At 40.0% G+C, this 18,960-nt stretch overlaps 1 protein-coding gene across 31 annotated transcripts in view; it reads right to left on the bottom strand.

Annotated features, from left to right (window-relative positions):
• The window catches only part of LOC123756928 (ankyrin-2), a 982,618-nt gene that overhangs the window by 37,914 nt on the left and 925,744 nt on the right, over nucleotides 1-18,960 (bottom strand). For 24 of the 31 annotated variants that reach the window (XM_069329388.1, XM_069329393.1, XM_069329404.1 and 21 more), the window contains 5 exons: nucleotides 16,104-16,172; nucleotides 10,463-10,522; nucleotides 3,465-3,506; nucleotides 2,107-2,922; nucleotides 331-1,839 (listed from right to left, as the gene is read on the bottom strand). In XM_069329388.1, the coding sequence (XP_069185489.1) occupies nucleotides 331-1,839; nucleotides 2,107-2,922; nucleotides 3,465-3,506; nucleotides 10,463-10,522; nucleotides 16,104-16,172 (2,496 nt within the window). The remainder of the gene's footprint in view (nucleotides 1-330; nucleotides 1,840-2,106; nucleotides 2,923-3,464; nucleotides 3,507-10,462; nucleotides 10,523-16,103; nucleotides 16,173-18,960) is intronic. The other 7 variants (XM_069329395.1, XM_069329418.1, XM_069329415.1 and 4 more) reach the window with 4 other exon arrangements.

Raw genomic sequence — 18,960 nt, 5'->3', positions numbered from 1 at the left:
CTTCACCTCAGACAAAGGACCACCAGCTTCGACAAATTCATCATCAACCTTAGTGTCCCCATCAGTTTGTTGCAGTTCATTATACACCACTACATCCTTTTCTGACTGCACAGACTGTTGGCTAGATGTACCACCCTCAGCTGTGAAATAATAATACCCAAACCCATTCAGCTTAAATAATTACACACTATCAGTCACATGTTTGTAAGGTTTTTTAAGCAATGATATATACAAATAAAACTATCTCTAAAATCAAAGTTGGGTAAGGATGATACTGTCAGTATGATGGATGATGGCCTACATAAGAAGAACCACAAGCGAGTTCCATACCTGGTTCCCGTTGTGTGGCCTGTAAAGCATCAGGAGGTGTGGAGGGATAAACATTAGAAGAAACAGGAGAAGATAGAACAACAGAAGGAGCAGCAGAGCTGGTGGCTTTTGGTGATAAACTTAGATCAGCAGCAAGGAGATCAAACTCTTCTTCAAGGCTATCACGATTTAATTCTTCTGAATCCAAGAGATCTGAAAAACTTTGATCACGATGATTTGCATCAGATGGGCTACCATCCTCAGCTGAACCAGTTTCAACAATAGTAGATTCTGTTCTTCTTGCTGCCTTTGTTTCATCTTTGCTCCAAAATTCAGAGTACTTGTATTCTGGGTCAGAGAGATGTAACTTTTGTATAATTTCTGCAACTGTTTCAGACAAAGAATTAATATTAGAGAGAATGTCTTGGGCCATACTATTAAACTCAGGGTTATTTTCAATTTTATCATTCCCCACAGCCTCTCTAATGTCTTCCATTGAATTTAGAATTATTTTAATTTCTGAACTAGCTGTAATAGGGTCAACTTGAGCTTCTACCTGCTCCTGCAGCCTATTTACCTTATTATGAACTTCTTTTACTTCCTGAGTTAAGTATGCAATGCTTTCATCTTTATCTTCAACAAGACACTCTTTAAGAAGATCTGTGCCCTCTTTATCATCAACAAATTCCAGGTTAGAGGCAGAGGCATCTCGTTCTGTATGTGAATCTCTCATCTCCATTGGTGTTGTAATGTCTGTATCTTCTGTAGCCTCCACAGAAAATATTCTTTCACTGAGTTCTGGTCCTAGCACCGGAGAAGCAGGGAAGAGGTCATCATCTATGTCTGGAGCTTCATCTTCAGTTCTTGTGTCAAGTATATCTTGTTCAAAGCGCACACTGTCTGGAGATAGTTCTGTACTAGTACAATCAATTTCAGCATGATCTTCACTTGAGTTCTCTGTGGGTGAGATTGGCCCTAGAGATACAAAAGCACTGCTAGTGTTGAAGGTTACACTAGCAGCTGCTATTTCATCTGTTCCTGTGATTGGGGCAACACTTTCAGACAGCAGGGAAGCGAATGAAGGGGATGTCACAAGATGGCTAACAGTAGCTTCAGCACCACTAACATGGCCCTTCTCTAAGAAAATAGGATCTGATAATTTAGTTGCAGAAGATGGTGATGTGTCAAAACCCTGAGATTCAACAGAATGAAAATCATGCAGATGAGAAGGTTCCAGGTGTAAGAGGGTTTGAGAAGATTCTTTAGTAAGGTCTTGGAATGTGTGAATCTGGGGCTGGATGTTGGTTATATGAGGCAGGTCTGAACAGAGAGAGGTAGTTGATAGTGAAGAAGCAGCAGGGGGAAGGGTAGAGGAGGGAGGGGAGGTAGGGGCAACACCCTCGCTGGTGTCCACTTCAGGGAGCATGGAGAGTTTAGCCTGCACCACAGTTTCAGTATACATGCTGTCTACACTTTTCCCCTCCCAGTCCATGCCTTGTGCTTCAGGACAACCACCATGAAGGCCACCGTCTGAAACACATGAGGGAAGAAGGGCTGTAATGCCTGAAGATTAGAAGCATCAACAGGCACAAGACTTTCACTTTTGCCACAGCCTTCGTTTCATTATATCAGAGCTAGGCTAATGGTGTGTAGCAATGCCATCCAAATTACTTATTTGGTTAGTTTGTCAAATACATTCCTCAGAGTTTTAGTTGGATTAAGTATTTAAGTCACACATAAAAAGATTGCTAAGAAGCAGCACAAGTACTAGAGCAGCAAGCTAAAAGCCTGCCTTACCTCGCACTTGAGCCATGAGATCAAACTCGTCCTGTGTGGGCTCAGTGTAGGATGAATCTGTGGAGGGCTGTTGTGGCCGAACAAACCTGGGGCTGGGAGAACGCACATCTGTGGATGCTCTTTGCAGTGTATATACTCTGTCACCCATGGGTGTTAATCGGCCACATTCAAGAGATGGGGACGGCACAACTCCTCCAAAACCAGTCAGATTTTTATCTTCACATTCCACAAACTCTCGAATACTTCTAATTTCAATTGATTCTTTGCCTAACTCTGTTGTTTTAACAAGAAGTTTGATTTCAGCCTTAATAGCTCTTGGCTCATCTGTTTCTTCAGCTTGGATCTCTTCATCCTCCCAGCGTGGAGAATCACGCATGAGCATAAGCTGTTCTTCCCCTTCATCACTAGATAAATGACTTCCTTCCAATCCTTCAGCAACTGCTGTAATACTCTCTAAAGTGGATGCCATTGTTGAGGCAACATCTGCAACACGTTTTGTTAGGTCACCTAACTGTTGTCCAGTGTCTGTTGCTTTACTTGCTGCATTTACATCCCTTGTTGAATAAAGTGATGGAGCCTGAAAAGTTAGAAGGGGATCTTCCATAATTGTAGATGGTTTGGCTAATTTCTTCATCTTCAATGATTTAACAGAATCAAGAATCATATTGTCAGTATCAGGTTTAATTAAATTTGCCTCGGCTTGTATTTCGGCTTGGGCGTGGGTGAATGTCATTTCTTCAACTTCAGCCTCCTGGGCAACCACCATACTTTCCAGTACAGCCAGATCTGCTTCAGTTAGATTATTCTTGCCTTGAGCTAAGGGAGAGACAACCAAGTGTGTGAGCAGCTGGAGCATCCAATAGCAGCATTTATGCATGTTAGCACTGCCAAGTTGGTTAGATCAAACTGGGACGTATTGAGGGCGAGTAGGATTTCATATTAGTACTGGGCAAGCAGAAATGTGGCTTGGCGCTCGTGTCCACCTACCACACCATGCCGCGGCATCATGCCAATGCAACTGAGTCATAACAGTAACCAAAAATAAGAAAACATTCTGAAGTTTCCAGCAGTTGTAACATATCCAACCAAAAGTAATCCAAACAAATGACAGGCAGTCAGTTGTGAGTAAAAATAGCTACTCACTGCTGGAATGATAGGACATCCATGGATGGGGGTTGGAAGACAAGGAGGTGGAGGTAGACAATCAAAGTGACAAGGTGACTTGGTAAGGTCAAAGGACAACAAATGGATATTGGATATGGAGTAAGAGCATGGAGAGGAGAAACCTTAAAGTGATGGAGAGCTAAGGACAGAAAAGGTGAATAAGGGTCATGCATGAGAGGAGGAAATCTAGATACCTGAGCCTGCCTTGGTGCCTGAAGTAGGGTGGCCGGAGGAGGCTAGAAGGAAAATAGGACCAATGTTAGAGTCCTGTACAAAATCAACCATACACAGCCAGCTTACTGCCCATTCTTGCCAGATAAAGAAGACGACACACACACATTGCTTGGTTTCTTGTCACATGAAGAGCGCAAAGAACTTTCTTATTGATATGAAGGAAATATCAAGATGCAGATAATGTCAGTGGCATTCAGGAACTCCCTTGTGGATCTTCAGCACAATGAACTGGTGGCTAAAACTACTGTACACTCTAAAACTACTCAAAGGAAAATATGGGCTAGCAAACAATGAAAAGTAATAAAATTATTCTAATAAAATATTATTACTGTATTTATAAATGCCTTATTATGCATATGAAGCAAAATTAAATCTATATTAAATATAAAGAAATAACAACAAATTTGTACATAAGAGCAGCTTAATTTTTGTTTAATGTACAGTACTGAACCCTTTTTATTTATTTACTATTACTGTATAATGTTTTACTATACAAAAAACATTCAATAAGCCTGTACAGGAAAAATTGCTATTAGTCAAACAACAATAAAGTACTTTGCTGACAATACAGGTACTGTACAATGTTTTTGTACTTTAATATTACAGTATATTGTAAAATACAGTATTTCAAATGCTAAAACTTCATGAAGAGTAGGCTAATGCATGTTACTAAAAAGTATAGAAAGTAAACAATATTTGTACAGATGTCAGTATACTAAGATAAGGTGATTAAATGATGTAATCAGAACAATTCAGAAGCAGTTACTATTTGAGTTATTCTATTGTGATTGTAATGCATTAAAGTTACAATTCCAGTCAGCCCATGCTATCCATGAGCGTGGTACAGTATTTATCAAAATTCACTATCCATGAGGCAGGTATTTAATACAAAACTTCCCTTAGAAACACACACACATTACCCATGAGAGCAGGTTTTTGCTTTATGTAGTTTTTAGACAACCGTACAGTACATTCTTACACCACGAAACCTTCCAAAAATGCTGTAATATTTACTCCTATCATCTATGCAACTGGTGATTGAATAAACAGACTTTTACATTGCAGTATAATTGTGGCTGTGAAGATAGCAGGAGTATTTAATGATGAAGTAATGTTTTATTGTGTTTTATTAGTTTCTCACCCATAAAACCTTAAGTTCACTTTCTAAAAATGATTTTGTACTTAAGGTTTCCTGGAATGCATCCCCTCAAGGAGAGCGAAGGCTGACTGTATACACATTAGCTGAACATGACATGGTGGTGGATAGCCTAATACTTCCAGATGATGAAATGCATTAGTTTTGGGAATAATTTTTCAGGTGTTGTTTGGCAAGCTTTACCATATGTAGTACTGTGATGTATTATCAGTAAATAGATGATAGTGAAAGTAGTACAGTATATGGTTGTGTTTCATTATTCTAAATAAAATGCGAGTGCTGATAGTGGGTGTGATGATTATGAAACGAGCAGTACAGCTTACAGCATGATGAAATCAGTGATGTTTATGTGAAAGCAGCAGCAATATAGTGGTAGAACTAGTACAGTAAGTGTCCAGTGTTAATTGTGATAGAAACCAATGTTTTGGTTGTGGGTTTGGGAGAACTTTTATTAATATGATTCTATTCATGTCATGTGGCACTAGAGCTGTTGAAGGTCATTTAAATACTATTTCTTTTATAAATACTGTATAAATCTTTGCCCTCAAATTAGTTAGTTGGAAGTAATGTTCCCACACCTTGCCCAAAATGCTGTGTGTATTAGTGGCTTTAGGCATAGTATGTACTAGCTCTATCATGAAATCCAACATTATGTTTGTAACTAATTTTGATTACATGTACTTTTACCTGAATAAACATTATCATTATCAATGGTTGAAATAAAAGTACTGATGTGGTGGTGGTACTGTTGCTGGGTAGTGGCACTACTGTTGCTGGTGGTACACCTGTACAGTTGGTGGTGATGGTGGTATTGTTGGTGGTGGTACTACTGTTGGTGGTGGTGGTACTACTGTTGGTGGTGGTGGTACTACTGTTGTTAGTGGGGGTGGTACTACCATTGTTGTTAGTGGGGGTGGTACTACCATTGTTGTTAGTGGGGGTGGTACTACCATTCTTGTTAGTGGGGGTGGTACTACCATTGTTGTTAGTGGGGGTGGTACTACCATTGTTGTTAGTGGGGGTGGTACTACCATTGTTGTTAGTGGTGGTAATAGTAGTAGTACTACTGTTATTGGTGGTGGTAGTACTATTGTTTGCTGCTGGTAGTGGAACTGTTGTCATTGTTAGTAGTGGTGGTACGGGTCCATAGAATTACCCAAATCTACCCAAATCCACCAAAATCTTGCTAGCATTACGTAAGTACTGAAGAAATATGGTATATTTACCCACTATAATGTTGGTGCTAAATTCAGAACATGATTAGACCTATTTTTACTCTGAAATAATCTAATTTCATAACAAAACTGGAAGTAAATTATGTAGCAGGTAACGCCATAGGAAGTCGACAGTCCAAGCAACAGTGTTGTGGAACAAATTATCCAAGATATATAGTCACCTGGAGAGTGTTTGCTGACATATCAGTCTCCTGTACACAGTGATCCAGGCGTCGCACTTCTTGGCTCAAATTTTCACAAAATTAATTGTTGATATTAACAAGTAGAATGTGTATTAATACTACTGTATTAGTACTAAAATAAACACCTATTTTTTAATACAACTTAAATGTTTTTTGGCTATTTATGCTAAATATTATTGTAAATATGCATTCTTGTAGTTTATATTATTTTTCAATTTGTGACAATTTGAGCAGAGAAATGCAACGTGTGTACAAGAGGCTGATATGCCAGCAAACACTCTCCAGGCAACAATGTGTCTTCGATAAGTCGCTCCACAACATTGTCGCTTGGATCGTCGACTTGATTTGGCGTCACCAGCTCTTTATTTTCATCTAATTTCTTTATAAATTGATACTTTTTCAGATTAAAAATAGTTTTTCCATGTTGTACATTCAGCATCAACATTATAATGAGTAAATATATCATATTTATTCATTACTAACGTAATGCCAGGAAGATTTGTGAAGCTTGTGTAGCTTTGGGTAATTAGACGGACCCGGTGGAAGTGTTGTTGTTGGTGGTGGTGGTGGTGGTGGTTGTTGAAGTGGTGGTGGTGGTGGTGGAAGTGGTGGTGGTGGAAGTGGTGGTGGTGGAAGTGTTGTTGCTGGTGGTGGTGGTGGAAGTGTTGTTGCTGGTGGTGGTGGAGATGGTACTTTTATTGTTGTTGGTGGTGGTGGTGGTGGTGCTGTTGGTGAAGGTGATACTTTTGTTGTTGGTGGTACTGTTATTGGTGCAGGTACTTTTGTTGATTATGGTGACACAGCAATTGTGGTACTGCAGTTGATAGTAATGTGGATGATTGTATTAAAACTGATGGTACTATTCTTGATGACAGTAATGTTGTTGTTGAAAGTAGAGATGTTATCAGTGAGAGTATACTTAGCAGCTGTGAAGTCAGTATTATTCTAGTTGGTGGTGGCAGTAATAACACTAGTGCTTGTGTTGTCCTTTCTGGGTAGTACTGTAATGCCATATTTTTTCCTGTTACTGCAGTGAAATGATGTAATTTTTTGTTTTATTTGTCGAAAAAATTTGTGACATTCCCTTAGTTGGGAATGCTACTGTTGCTGCTTGTTACCTGGAACAGTTTATGAATGTGCTTTTTGAACAATGGTAGCTGTAAGTTCAATAATGTAATGTGTGACAATCCTGCCTAGAAGTGAAGTTGCCAATGAATGGATATTCAAGCCAAATGGTATTAATTGCCGGCTAAGTTTATATGGCAAGGCCAATTGAATTTCTTTTGCAGACAAATGTGATAACTTCTATGGCAGATATGACATGTATATATGGAATGGGAAGTGCCCCTATCTAGTGTGGTGGCACCATTAGCTAGTGCTGTAGAAGGGTATAATTGTCAAGGTTTAAACTGGTAGATGATAGTGGTCTGAGTTTGTAGTGACAGTGAGATGACTGTAAACATGAAAATCAAGTTGAGAAAGTAGAAGTAAAGTATTGGGGCAAAAAATAAGAAAGAAAGGATTTTTATGATGTATAATGGTGGAAATGAACAGGGACAAGCAAAACCATAAAATGATTTAAACACAGAACATTACATAAATAGTAGGAGTAATAGATATAAAATAGATAAATTAAGTGTACTTGTGTGCACAGAAACAATAGATACTATTTTGATTAAATAAATGAATAATTGTAGAAAGCAGGAAATTATTAGGTATAAAAATTAAGGGATTCAAGTAATTTCACACTAACAAGACAGATTACACACAGTGGATGAGCAACAATATATATGTCAGTGAAAATTTAAAATGTTGTGTCAAACAGGGAATCAAGATTGAGTCACACAAACTATTTGAATAGAATTAAATGAAAATACTGTAATGATATCCGTACAGTAGAAATGTACGACTATATATCTTGGATATAGTATACATAGGCCACCAAACCTTGACAGAATGGAAGGAAAGCATATGTGAGGAGAAATATCTACATCATCCAGTACTAAATGTTTTCATTATTGGTGATTTCAATTTAATAAACTGAACTAAGAAAACTGGGAATGCTGAGATGGAAGATTCTTTAGAATTTTGTTGACAACTTTTGCAAACAGCACATTATTAAACCAACACAGGGAAATAACATTGTAAACTTAGCCTGACAAACACCGAGATGCTAATAAATAACTTTGAAAGAATGTGTGTGCGCTTCAAAAAACATTGATCACAAGGAAATTAGATTTAACACACACTGGGAAATTTCTGTAAAACTGATTTTGAAGGATTAAGAAGAACTAGAGGAGGGGAGATTGGTCTGACCTGAATATGGGAGGTGTTGTTTGGGTGTGATGCAACAACATCATTGGCCCACTTGACACTTGCATGATAATATATATGCAAATTCCCATTTATTTAAAATTTTCTAACTCAAGTCCAGAAATGCAGTAAACCATTTAGATTAAATAATAATGACCCAAAATTAATAAAGATGGTACTAAAAAAATTGATTGGAAAAACCCATGCACAAATGAATTAAGAATGAGAAATGTACCTTAAATAATTAAAAATATATAGCTAAAAGAAAGTATGAAATGCATACAGCAGGGCAGGTAAAGACAAAATCCTAAAAGGTTCTTTCAGATAATCAATGTTTAAGAAGACTGGGGCACTGAAAAACGAGATGGGCCAAGTAATTTATTAGGATAAAAAAATTGTCGGTACAGTATTCCAAATAATTTATCTCCCTACTTTGAGAAGAGTTTTATATTTTATTTGCAGATGATCAAATCTATGTAGTTAGCAAAGAAGTTGTTAAAATATTATTATATTAAAGCCCAAGAAGTCCTCATGGCCAGATACAGTATTTTAAAGTGTCCGTAATGAAGGTAAAAATGAGCTTAGAGACCCCCTTGTCCTGCACATTTAATAAATTATTAGAGTCAAGTAGAGAACTGGAATTGTGGAGGGCTATGAATTTGGTGCCGATTTTTAAGAAGGGATAGATTATCTGTGTCAAATTATAGGCCAATTATAACTTGACATTTACTGTATGAAAATTGCTTCAAACAATGATTGCACAAGTAATTTATTTTCATTTTGAAAAATAGATAAAACGATTTTACATTTTACTAATGGCCGCTTGTGTTTAACAAATTTACTCTCATTTTCTTTCAGTATATTTCAATTACGGTAGTTTATAACAGAAAGGTCTGTGACATTATATACCCTGACTTTAATAAAGATTTTGATACTGTGCCTCACAAAACTCATTACAACTATAAAAGTACATAGTATTTTGGGAAAGCTATCATAAGTTGGATAAAGACATGGTTATTTTAAAGGAAACAGATGGTTTGCATAAATGGAGTTAAGCATGAGTAGGAAACTTGTAGCAAGTGGAGTGCCTAAGGGTTCTTGTTTAAAACAGTGTTTAGTGTTTAAAACATACAGTGTTTAGTGTTTAAAACATACAGTGTATGAACAATTTAGACAAGACTGAATAGCAACATTTGCAAATTTGTAGGTACAAAAAAAAAAAAAAAAAAATTAGAGGGTGGGGAAACAAATTCATAACACAAAAAACTACTCCATGACTATATTTTTTAATAAAATATTAGAGTGCCGAACTGTTAGTATGTTCAACTTGGGAGCTATTCAAGTGCCGAGTTATCAGATTTCCTTTGTTGTTATGGTTGTAGGTAAAGAAAGTAATAATGGTAAGAGTTACAGCCAGGGGTCATGATAATGTTGATAACAAGTAACAATACTGTTTATTGTATAAGAGGTGGTGTCAATAGTCATGATGGTGTGATTATTGTGCAGATATTTCACATCTGTGGTGAATGTGATGACAATGGCTTCATCATAGGAATCACTTCAAATGGTAGGTGGGCTTATTTACATTTTTACATGCTAGTTAACTGAAAGGGCTCCTCTCTATGCCTGCAGAACAATCTTGGTGATGACAACTACAACTTCAGCAGTGCATATTAGAAATGCAAGTAGTGTAGTAGAACTGTTGGCAAGTTGTTAGCACTAGTGTTAGTGGTGCTGGTAGTAGATCCTACTACAGGTACTCATTGTAGCACTGATAATTGTGATATTAACAACTGTGATATTAGCACTGGTGACAGAAGATTCACCATGATAATGGTGCATATGACTCTGGTGGTAACAGCGTTAGAGATGTTGGTGCTGGTGGTGCTGTATAGTGTTTCTAAGGTTTTAATGTCTGATAAAAGTGGTTTAATATGTGAATATCGTAACAAGGTGGTAGTTGCAGTGGTATTTAACATTTTTAGGTTGTAAATTACCAAGGCAATTTAAAAAATCTAGTGACTGAACTGTACAAGTACTGGATGGACTAAACTAGAAGCAACATCATTTACCTTCTTCGTAGGAGACTGGTGGTGTCTGCTGCTCGACAAGCTGGGCTGCCTCATGGGTCCCTGGCAAACAAAAGTTACAGGTGGACATCAACACCTGCATATGTCACACATGTCAATTTATTCTCCAGAAATGAAAACAAAGTAAGCCTGTTTGACACTGCTTGCTTGAATCCTCAGGAGTATTTTGTTCATATAATGTCAAATTTAAAAGGCAAAAGAACCTCTTTGAAATTAAGAAAAAAAAAATAACAGAAACCAATACTCAAAGTAAAAATAATTTTGCTTATATGATTATAAACAGCATTCAAATTACAACATTCTGAGCTATGCTATTTGAGACAGGCTGTGAAGCACCAAACACCCTACTAAAAAATACTAACCATTAAACTTATATTGCACACTCATACTAATACTATTACAGTAACTTTAATTTACTTCGTGTGAAACAACAAAATTTCTTTTGGAAAAAATCATGTTGTATATGTAACAAAAATTAAAACCAGGTGGAAATTCTTTTGTCGGTTCAACCCTGGATTGATTTAAATATAAAATTATTAAATAATAAAAGCAAACACTAACTATAGCACAGATGTCGGGCAACATGCACCTAAAAACGTAAAATGGCTTGACACTCTCCACAAGTGTCAGGGTTAACAAAGGTAAAAATAATTGCAGGCAGCCAGCATGTGTGTTTGAGAATTAGCCGTCTGCAAACTAATTCTGTATACATTTTGGTTATATTGATTAGCTGTATAGCTATTAATGGAAGAAGTCTTTATTTCTTAATATGACAATTTACTGTACAGTATTTTGTATGTCTGTATTTTATTTAATAGTACTATATACAGTATATATTATATTTTTGAAACAGTTTTTCTGTAATCCACATGGAGTAGAATACAACAACATTCACACAGAAATCACACAAATGTGATATACTGTATATATCTATGAGAAATTCTACTGGGGCCCTGAGGTGACTCAAACCCACAACTGAGACTCCCAACCACTGATGCTAACCACTGAACCACCCTGACTTGTTGATTAACACTGAGTAAGCATCTCACATTTTATTTGCAGCAAAGGAAGAATAAAATATCAGCATTTCCATCCTGAATTGTCAAGACATTGTAAAATTCCAGCGTTAAATGCAATGAAACGCCATTTTCTGGACGAGCCCCAGAGGCTCCAGGAGCTATCGGGCTAATACGCGAATTATTAGACTGGGGCATTAGTCTATGGAGTTCTGCCACCAAGGAACCACTAGCCAGAACTTGGCTCACAGGCACAGGGAGCAATGCATCTGAAAAACCCTCACTTCCTCAATTCCCAAGCAAACGTCACGCTCCACCACCGCTCCCCCCCCCACCAGATCCCCCGTGCCGGTAACCCAGCCACTCTAGTTTGGAGGCTAAGTATCAAACATGCGAAAACTGGCGACCGGAGGGAAGGACGGTTGCCAGGGAGCCTCCGGGGCTCAACCAGAAAATGGCATTATAATACATTCAAAGCTGTTTTTTTGTAGGGAGCCCCTTCGGCTCCCTGGAGCTACATAACCAAAGGTAAGGAAAAGAGGGACTTACCCAGGAGGCAGCTGCCACACACATTCCTCAACTCGAAGTTGAAACAACTGGCTGCAACCTGCAATCCAAAGCAACACAGGAATGCCCAGGAGCAGGAATGCTAACCAAATATTGGGTGGCCAGGATTCTGTTCGACCTCCAAAATCCCCCGCACCTAAATATCAGCCCAAGACATGTTGCCAAACACGGCAGACAATGCAGCAAACTTTCTAATGTCATGGGCACGAGGATAGACTGCAGGCTGGACTTAATAACCTTGCAGACAACCTGGAAGACCCAAGCCCTGGAACAGGGAACAAGGGAAATCGGATGAACGCAAAGCGCATCCCCAGCCATAGGAACCGATGCATGCAGGTAACAGCGAAGAGCTACAACAGGACAACACATGATGCACCCCCCGGTCTAACCAACCAAGCATCAATGACACAAGGGCCCCATCTGGAAAGCCACCATCTCATTTTTCACCAGAAACAAAGGAGAAGGCTGCAACTGAACAAACTGACTATCAGGATCGAAAGAGCAGAAACCCCTGTGCTGGAGGAGATCATGAAGCTCACTGATCTGACCCCCAGAGGCCAATGCCAACAGAAACAGAGCCTTGGAAAAACAATCTTGAACCGAAGGGGACACCATGAACTGAGGGGAAGAAAGATAGGAGAGCACCCTGCCCAAGGACCAGGACGGCTCAGGTGGCGCATGAGCAGGCCGGAGGTGAAAAAAAGCATGAGAAAGCTTACAGAATGGGGCAGAAGTAACATCCACCCTGAATGCAAGCTGGAGCGGCTCCGCTAGCACCACATGATAAGAGACGACAGTATTAGGCATTAAATGACCGTCCTGAGAAAGCCAAGACAGAAAGGACAAGACAACCCGAACAGAAATAGAAGACGACCCAAACAGAAATAGAAGAAAACTTATGAAGAGAGAAAATGGCGGAAAGAACGCCAGGAAACTACATACTGTCGCTAAGACGAAACTCTCAATTGGGACACCATCAATGAAATCACCCGATCACCATTCAAATGGTGATAACCCCATGTCAAAAGACCAGATGTGAAGAGCAGAGAAGATCGAACAAGCCATGTACCGGATTTGTCCAACCTGCTTGAAGAGGCAGAGCCGCGGAAAATGCCCCAGGTTCGAACACCGAGCAAGTAGCGCCTGAAGCCAAGGCTGGGCTGGCCACCAAGGGGCCGTGAGGACTACTCTACCGTAGAACAACTCCAAATGAGCCAGAACCCGAAGGAACAGCTGGACCGAGGGGGGGGGGGAGGTACAGGTAAACCCACCTTGACCAGTCCTGCCATAAGGCATTCTCTGCGAAAGCCTCACAGTCGGGGATGAGTGCCACATAGATTGGGAGATGCGAAGACCACACAGATGCGAAGAAGTCCACTTCCAGGAGTCTGTACATCTGGCAGAGCCAATGGAAGGAGTCGGCGTCGACCGTCCATTCTGTGGACAGGGGTATAAACCAAGACAGGACGTTCACCAAGACGGCCTGTCCCGGATACGAACTCCCCGGGGTATGAACCGCACGGAGATCCAAACCCCAAAAAGCCAGCAGACGAGCCACTTGCAAAGAGGTGGCCCTGCGAAGAGGGCACCAACACCCAAGTGGTGTCAAAGAGGGGGCCCAAGGCCCTTAGGTCAACTCCTCCCCAGCCCCGGGATCCTCCCAAGTTGGGACCCAGGGGCAGAGCCGGCCTCCATACCCCTCTCCAAGGTATAGAGGCCGGCTCAATACCGGAAAAGGCAGAGTCCAGGGGAAAGACTGAAAAGAAGGGGGCCTGCTGGTTGGAACCAGAAGCCTTAGAAGGAGGAACTGGCACGAATGCTTCTGTCCCCAACCCGAATGGGGCAGCCCCTGAAGCTGCCCTAGTCTCATTACCAACAAAACCCTGCCCTGACCCCAAAATCCACAGATGTTTGGGACCCGGAAGCAGTGGGAAGATGCAGGATGAACAACAGGGGAAGGACCAGTGAGTGCAGACTCAATCAGAGTCGAAGCAACTGACACCCCCCAGGTCCAGGTCCCTATAACCAAAGAAGGGCAGCAGCGGGGCATTTGGGTGGGAAACCAACTTACTGCGTTACAGCAACCTAAACCTAGCATACAATGTGGATGCTGCCTGTACCCTAACAGTAATGTCATCATAGTAGTACTGGAGAACAAGCAGAGAACATGACTCGCAAGACTCCGGGTCAAAGGTGTCTTTGACCCAACAGGCAGTATGATGGAAGCAAAAGTGGTGACTGTCACCCCGAGACAAGGGTACACAGCAACCTTCAAACCTGCACAAGGTAGGCTGGAACTTGGAAGACGCATCCATAGGTCCACCAAGCCCAGACAGGGTTTTCCAAGGCCCATAGGCTGGCTACTATGGGAAGCCCAGGCAAGGTGTTGCTAACCGGTTAAGACCCAAAGCTAACAAGGGGAGAGATCAAAACACTGAAACCTCTGCGACGTGAATAATCACTGGGGTCTAGTGGAGGGCCACCAATATTTTATAAGTAGAACTATAGCCACATCATGCAGACCCCCATTAGGCAAGAAAAACAAAAACAAAAGAAAACCCCTGCAAAAGTACAACGTCCCCAGAGAAAACAGGAACCGGCCGCCATATAGGTAGGCAGGCTACACAACACCTTGATGCCCCAGCCAGCAAGATACCAATCCCTACCCAAGGCCAAACAAGGGCCATGAAACCCCAGCTGGCCCCAAGGGCAGGGTAAGTGCTGAGCAGCAAAAAACCCTACGGAATTGGTTCCCGAACGCATCAGGGAAGAGAACCCTAACATGCAAAAGTAGTACTCACAGGGAACTTAGGGAAGGATGCCCCTAAGCACATGCAACCCCAGTACTCTTGAGGACACCTGGCCACCACACACAACGACACCACAGAGGACACCTCGAAGGCAAATACTGCTTGGAAAGTGAAGCCAGAAAATGTGTCAGCCCTGGTTCGCATTAGCTGATGAACTAGAGTGGCTGGGTCGCCGGTGCTGGGGTTTTGGGGCTCCCCCTCCTTTCCCTCCTGAGGGAAGGGGGGGAAAGCTGCGAGGTTGAGCAACAGGGCAATGGAGTGTGACATTTGCTAGTTTGCTTGTTTCCTTTGGAACTGAGGAAGTTCTACCTCTGTTCAGCTTTCAGTTGTAATTTTCTTACCATGTAGGTTTTTTTTTTGTTATGCCTACCTTTCTAGGTGCCTAACCCCGGTCGATGGCAGATAAGGATAACCCCCAACCACAGGGAAAGTTCTCCAGGGCCATTGCTCCTTGCACCTCTTTGAGGGAAGGGAAGGGGGGCATGATCTGGCAAATGGTCTATGGTGGGCAGAACTCCATAAACTAATGCCCCGGTCTTATGATTCACATATTGGCCCAATAACTCCAGGAAGCCAAAGAGGCTCCCCACAGAAAAGCCCACAATTATCACACCCATACTTGAATTCATCTTTATCTGTGACCTTGCTCCGCTGATTATCAGTGAAAAAAATTAACATGAATTCAGCTGTTGGATGGTCCATCTCTGACCTAGAGGGAAGATGCCTATCGTGCAAGGCAACTACCACCACCTTCACCTGACCTAATAGTGACCCCTATGTTTCACTGTAATAAAATGGAAAGACTAGGTGATCGTGTTTCTTCACCCACTAGATGGTAAAAGATATGTACAATACATAAAATGGAAAATATCCATAAGAAAAGGTCATGGTACAAAGGTGTGCCCTGATCACTGGTTTGGGTCACCTCAGTGCTCCAATTGATTTTCTCATTAGCAACTGTAATAATGCTGTTGTGTTCAATTCAATGTATATTGAAGAAAACCTACCCCTCAAAATATTTTATATCATATATTATATATATATGTGTATATATATATATATTTTGTTTTTGTTTGGTCTACTATGTGAAAAGTAAAATGTCTATCTAAATATTAAACTAATGGCTAAAACATGCTCTAGTAGATGGATTCAGTGAAAGCTCTTGTGGTGTCAAACATTGCAGCTAGGCACTTTTCTTGCTCCAAGCTTCACAACTCAAACCCTTATTACCTGGCGGAAGGAAAAAACCTTTGTAGAAGAAGGATTCTATTCCTGGACGTTTACCAAAGATACTAGGAGCTGACAGAAGAAAGGAGAGAAAAGAGGTTGTGTGTGTGAAGATAAACAAACTTAGGAAGTTAATACTACTGACAACACATTATCAAAAATGTTAATGCAGTCAGTGTTACATATTGATGCATTTGTTAAAATTAATAAAAAACATACAAAAAAAACTCACTTGATCTTTAAAGAAATTACTATTATATTTAATATACTAACTGCTAGTTGTATGGTTTTGTCTTCAAAACTTATCTACAAGATACAAAATATTAGATTTAAACTAACACCCAAAGACAGACATGAAGCAAGGAAAGCATGGCTAGTCTATGAATCTGGCAGGGTAGAATTACTGTGCTCTACCATTCTCCTCAAATCATACACTACAAACCTAAACCACAGGCTTCAGCAAGATTTGTATCTTCATTGGTTGCATCTGTACAATTCCACAGGCTCATTTTGCTGCACATTCTCTTATAATTATCTAATTACCCAAAGCTTGTGTTAAATCCCATTTCTCGACTCATTAATATTTTTGAAGAAAGAATTTCACTAACAAATCTACTTTTTTGTAATATCAAATTATTCTATCTTTCCTTACTACTTTTATCTATTTCTTAGTCCATTGATTTTTTGTACACATTCTGTATCTAAATCTACTGTCAGTGATTGGATATACCTTCTGGCAATAAGCACTTGACATCAATGAACCATAAAACCATCACCAATAAATAACTACAGTCATTTGCCAAGCACTCAAAAGAAACTGTTCACCTGCAGGGTTCAGGACATGTGCAAGGGCAGGGTCTTCTTCCCAAGCCTCTCTAGAGGTCTTTGTAATGGAAAGAGACTCCATTACCCGAGGAACAAACCCAGCCATTTGAGAATTCTCCACCAGTTCCTGATTATGTTCCAGAAGCTGTACCTCTTGCATTGCATCAGTACATTTTAACTGCATTTGTGGCTCATGCAGGTGTTTGACTGTAGCCACTTGACGAGGATGTGATGGTCTTCTGTCAGCAGGGGGCTGAATTTCCCTGTGCAACCTTGGTTTAGAAGCATTTGTCTTGTGAATCTGACCTACTCTACCCTCAAAGTGTTGAATAATATCACACACACTTGCAACCTCCTCAGCCACATTACCCCCAAATATACTTTCCGTGTCAACTATCCTCTTATGGCTTTGACATTCATCTTTTACTTCATTCTTCTTTAGCCCAAGCTCAACTAATTTCCTACCTTCAATATCAGAAGTCATCTTAACAGACTTTTTTTTATCTTCAAAGGGTGGAAATCTCTTTTGTGCTGCACCAGGAGATGATGGGAGAGACCTGTGTCTTCCCCCAGTAATTCCTTCCCATTGTTCAATCAGTCCTTTAACCCCAACAATGTCTTTAGCTGTCTCCTGAGTGTCTTTATTACTGTCATTAAGTGCTTTAGATGAGGATAATTTTGTCCTGTCTCTAAGCTGTCTATACATTCTTGGTAAAGTATGACGCCAATGTAAAGGAGGTTTTGAGGTAGGCTCACTAATTATCAAATTGGTACAATCTTTTGCCACACTAGTTGATGTCTGCATTAAATCTACATTAAGATTTTGGGAAAAAGTGGGTAATTTACCAACTGGGAGTATTTGCCTATTGTTACTTGTTGGAGAAAAGTCATCATGATATGAATAATTATGAGTATAATGTGCTGATCTGTCTTCAAAACTCAGAGCACTATCAGCAAGACTAACAGAATCACTTTCATAATCCTTTACCGTTGATTCAACAGTTGAGCTATCAAAGGAAGCAGTGAAACTTCCTGATGTACGATGTGTGTGAACCCCCGAGTCGTCTTCAAAAGGCACTACTGGGTTGAAATTATATATTTTTGTGGTATTTTCAATATTACTTCCAATTGATGTGTTTATATAGTGTGTTAGAATACTGTCATCATACCGAGCATCATGGTGTGCCCCATGTATTGACAAACTATCATCTTCAAATGCAACTGAACCTTCTAATGACTGTGGAATGCATTCTTTAAACATTCCAAAATGAGGTCCTTTTATCATCTTCATCTCTTGGTCTAAAGTACATCCAGCAGTTACTGTCTGCTCATTTTTCCCATCATGTTCCTCTTTAAGGGAACATTCTTCATAAATATCACTGGTATGGCCTAAACATTCTGTGGATGGATTTTTTGTATATTTTTGTGTACAAGGGTCATTGCATTCATTGGGATACTCAAACATGTTTGAGAGCTTTGTTGAATGCTTATCAAATACCAAATGTTTAAGAACACCTGCACAATCTTCAGTCATTAATCTGATTCTTTTCTCCAATTCAGTATTATTGGATCCCTCAAGTTTTGTTACAGTGCTCATGGTAGGTGATTTGCTGACACTTAAACCCTGAATAGTCGCCCGAGTCATGTGTTCGTTAAAGGAATGTTCATCACGTAAAGAATCATCTTGACATTCTTCGGGTTTAATACCGTCAGAATGTAAACCACGTTCTGTTTCAAAATAAGCTTTGCCCAGAACATCTTTCTCTGAACTTGTCTGGGGAATTTTACTGCTCTTTAAGTTATATGAAGCTTCTGGTGGTGGACTTGAACACCACAATTCACTGATATTAGTATCAGTACTAAATGATCTCCCTAATGAATCAACAACAGAGTTACCAATGCTGCTTAGATGTGGACTGGGAAGATCATCAAAACTACTGCTTCTTTCCTCACTAAAACAGTCAACAACTGTAACAATATCTGAATCCCTGTAACCAAAATGGTCATCAAATGAATCAATGCTTGAAGAATCAAA

The sequence above is a fragment of the Procambarus clarkii genome, chromosome 22, assembly GCF_040958095.1.
Source record: "Procambarus clarkii isolate CNS0578487 chromosome 22, FALCON_Pclarkii_2.0, whole genome shotgun sequence".
NCBI lineage: Eukaryota > Metazoa > Arthropoda > Malacostraca > Decapoda > Cambaridae > Procambarus > Procambarus clarkii.
Note: the sequence above shows the minus strand (reverse complement) of the source record. Positions and strands in the feature narration are given on the sequence as shown.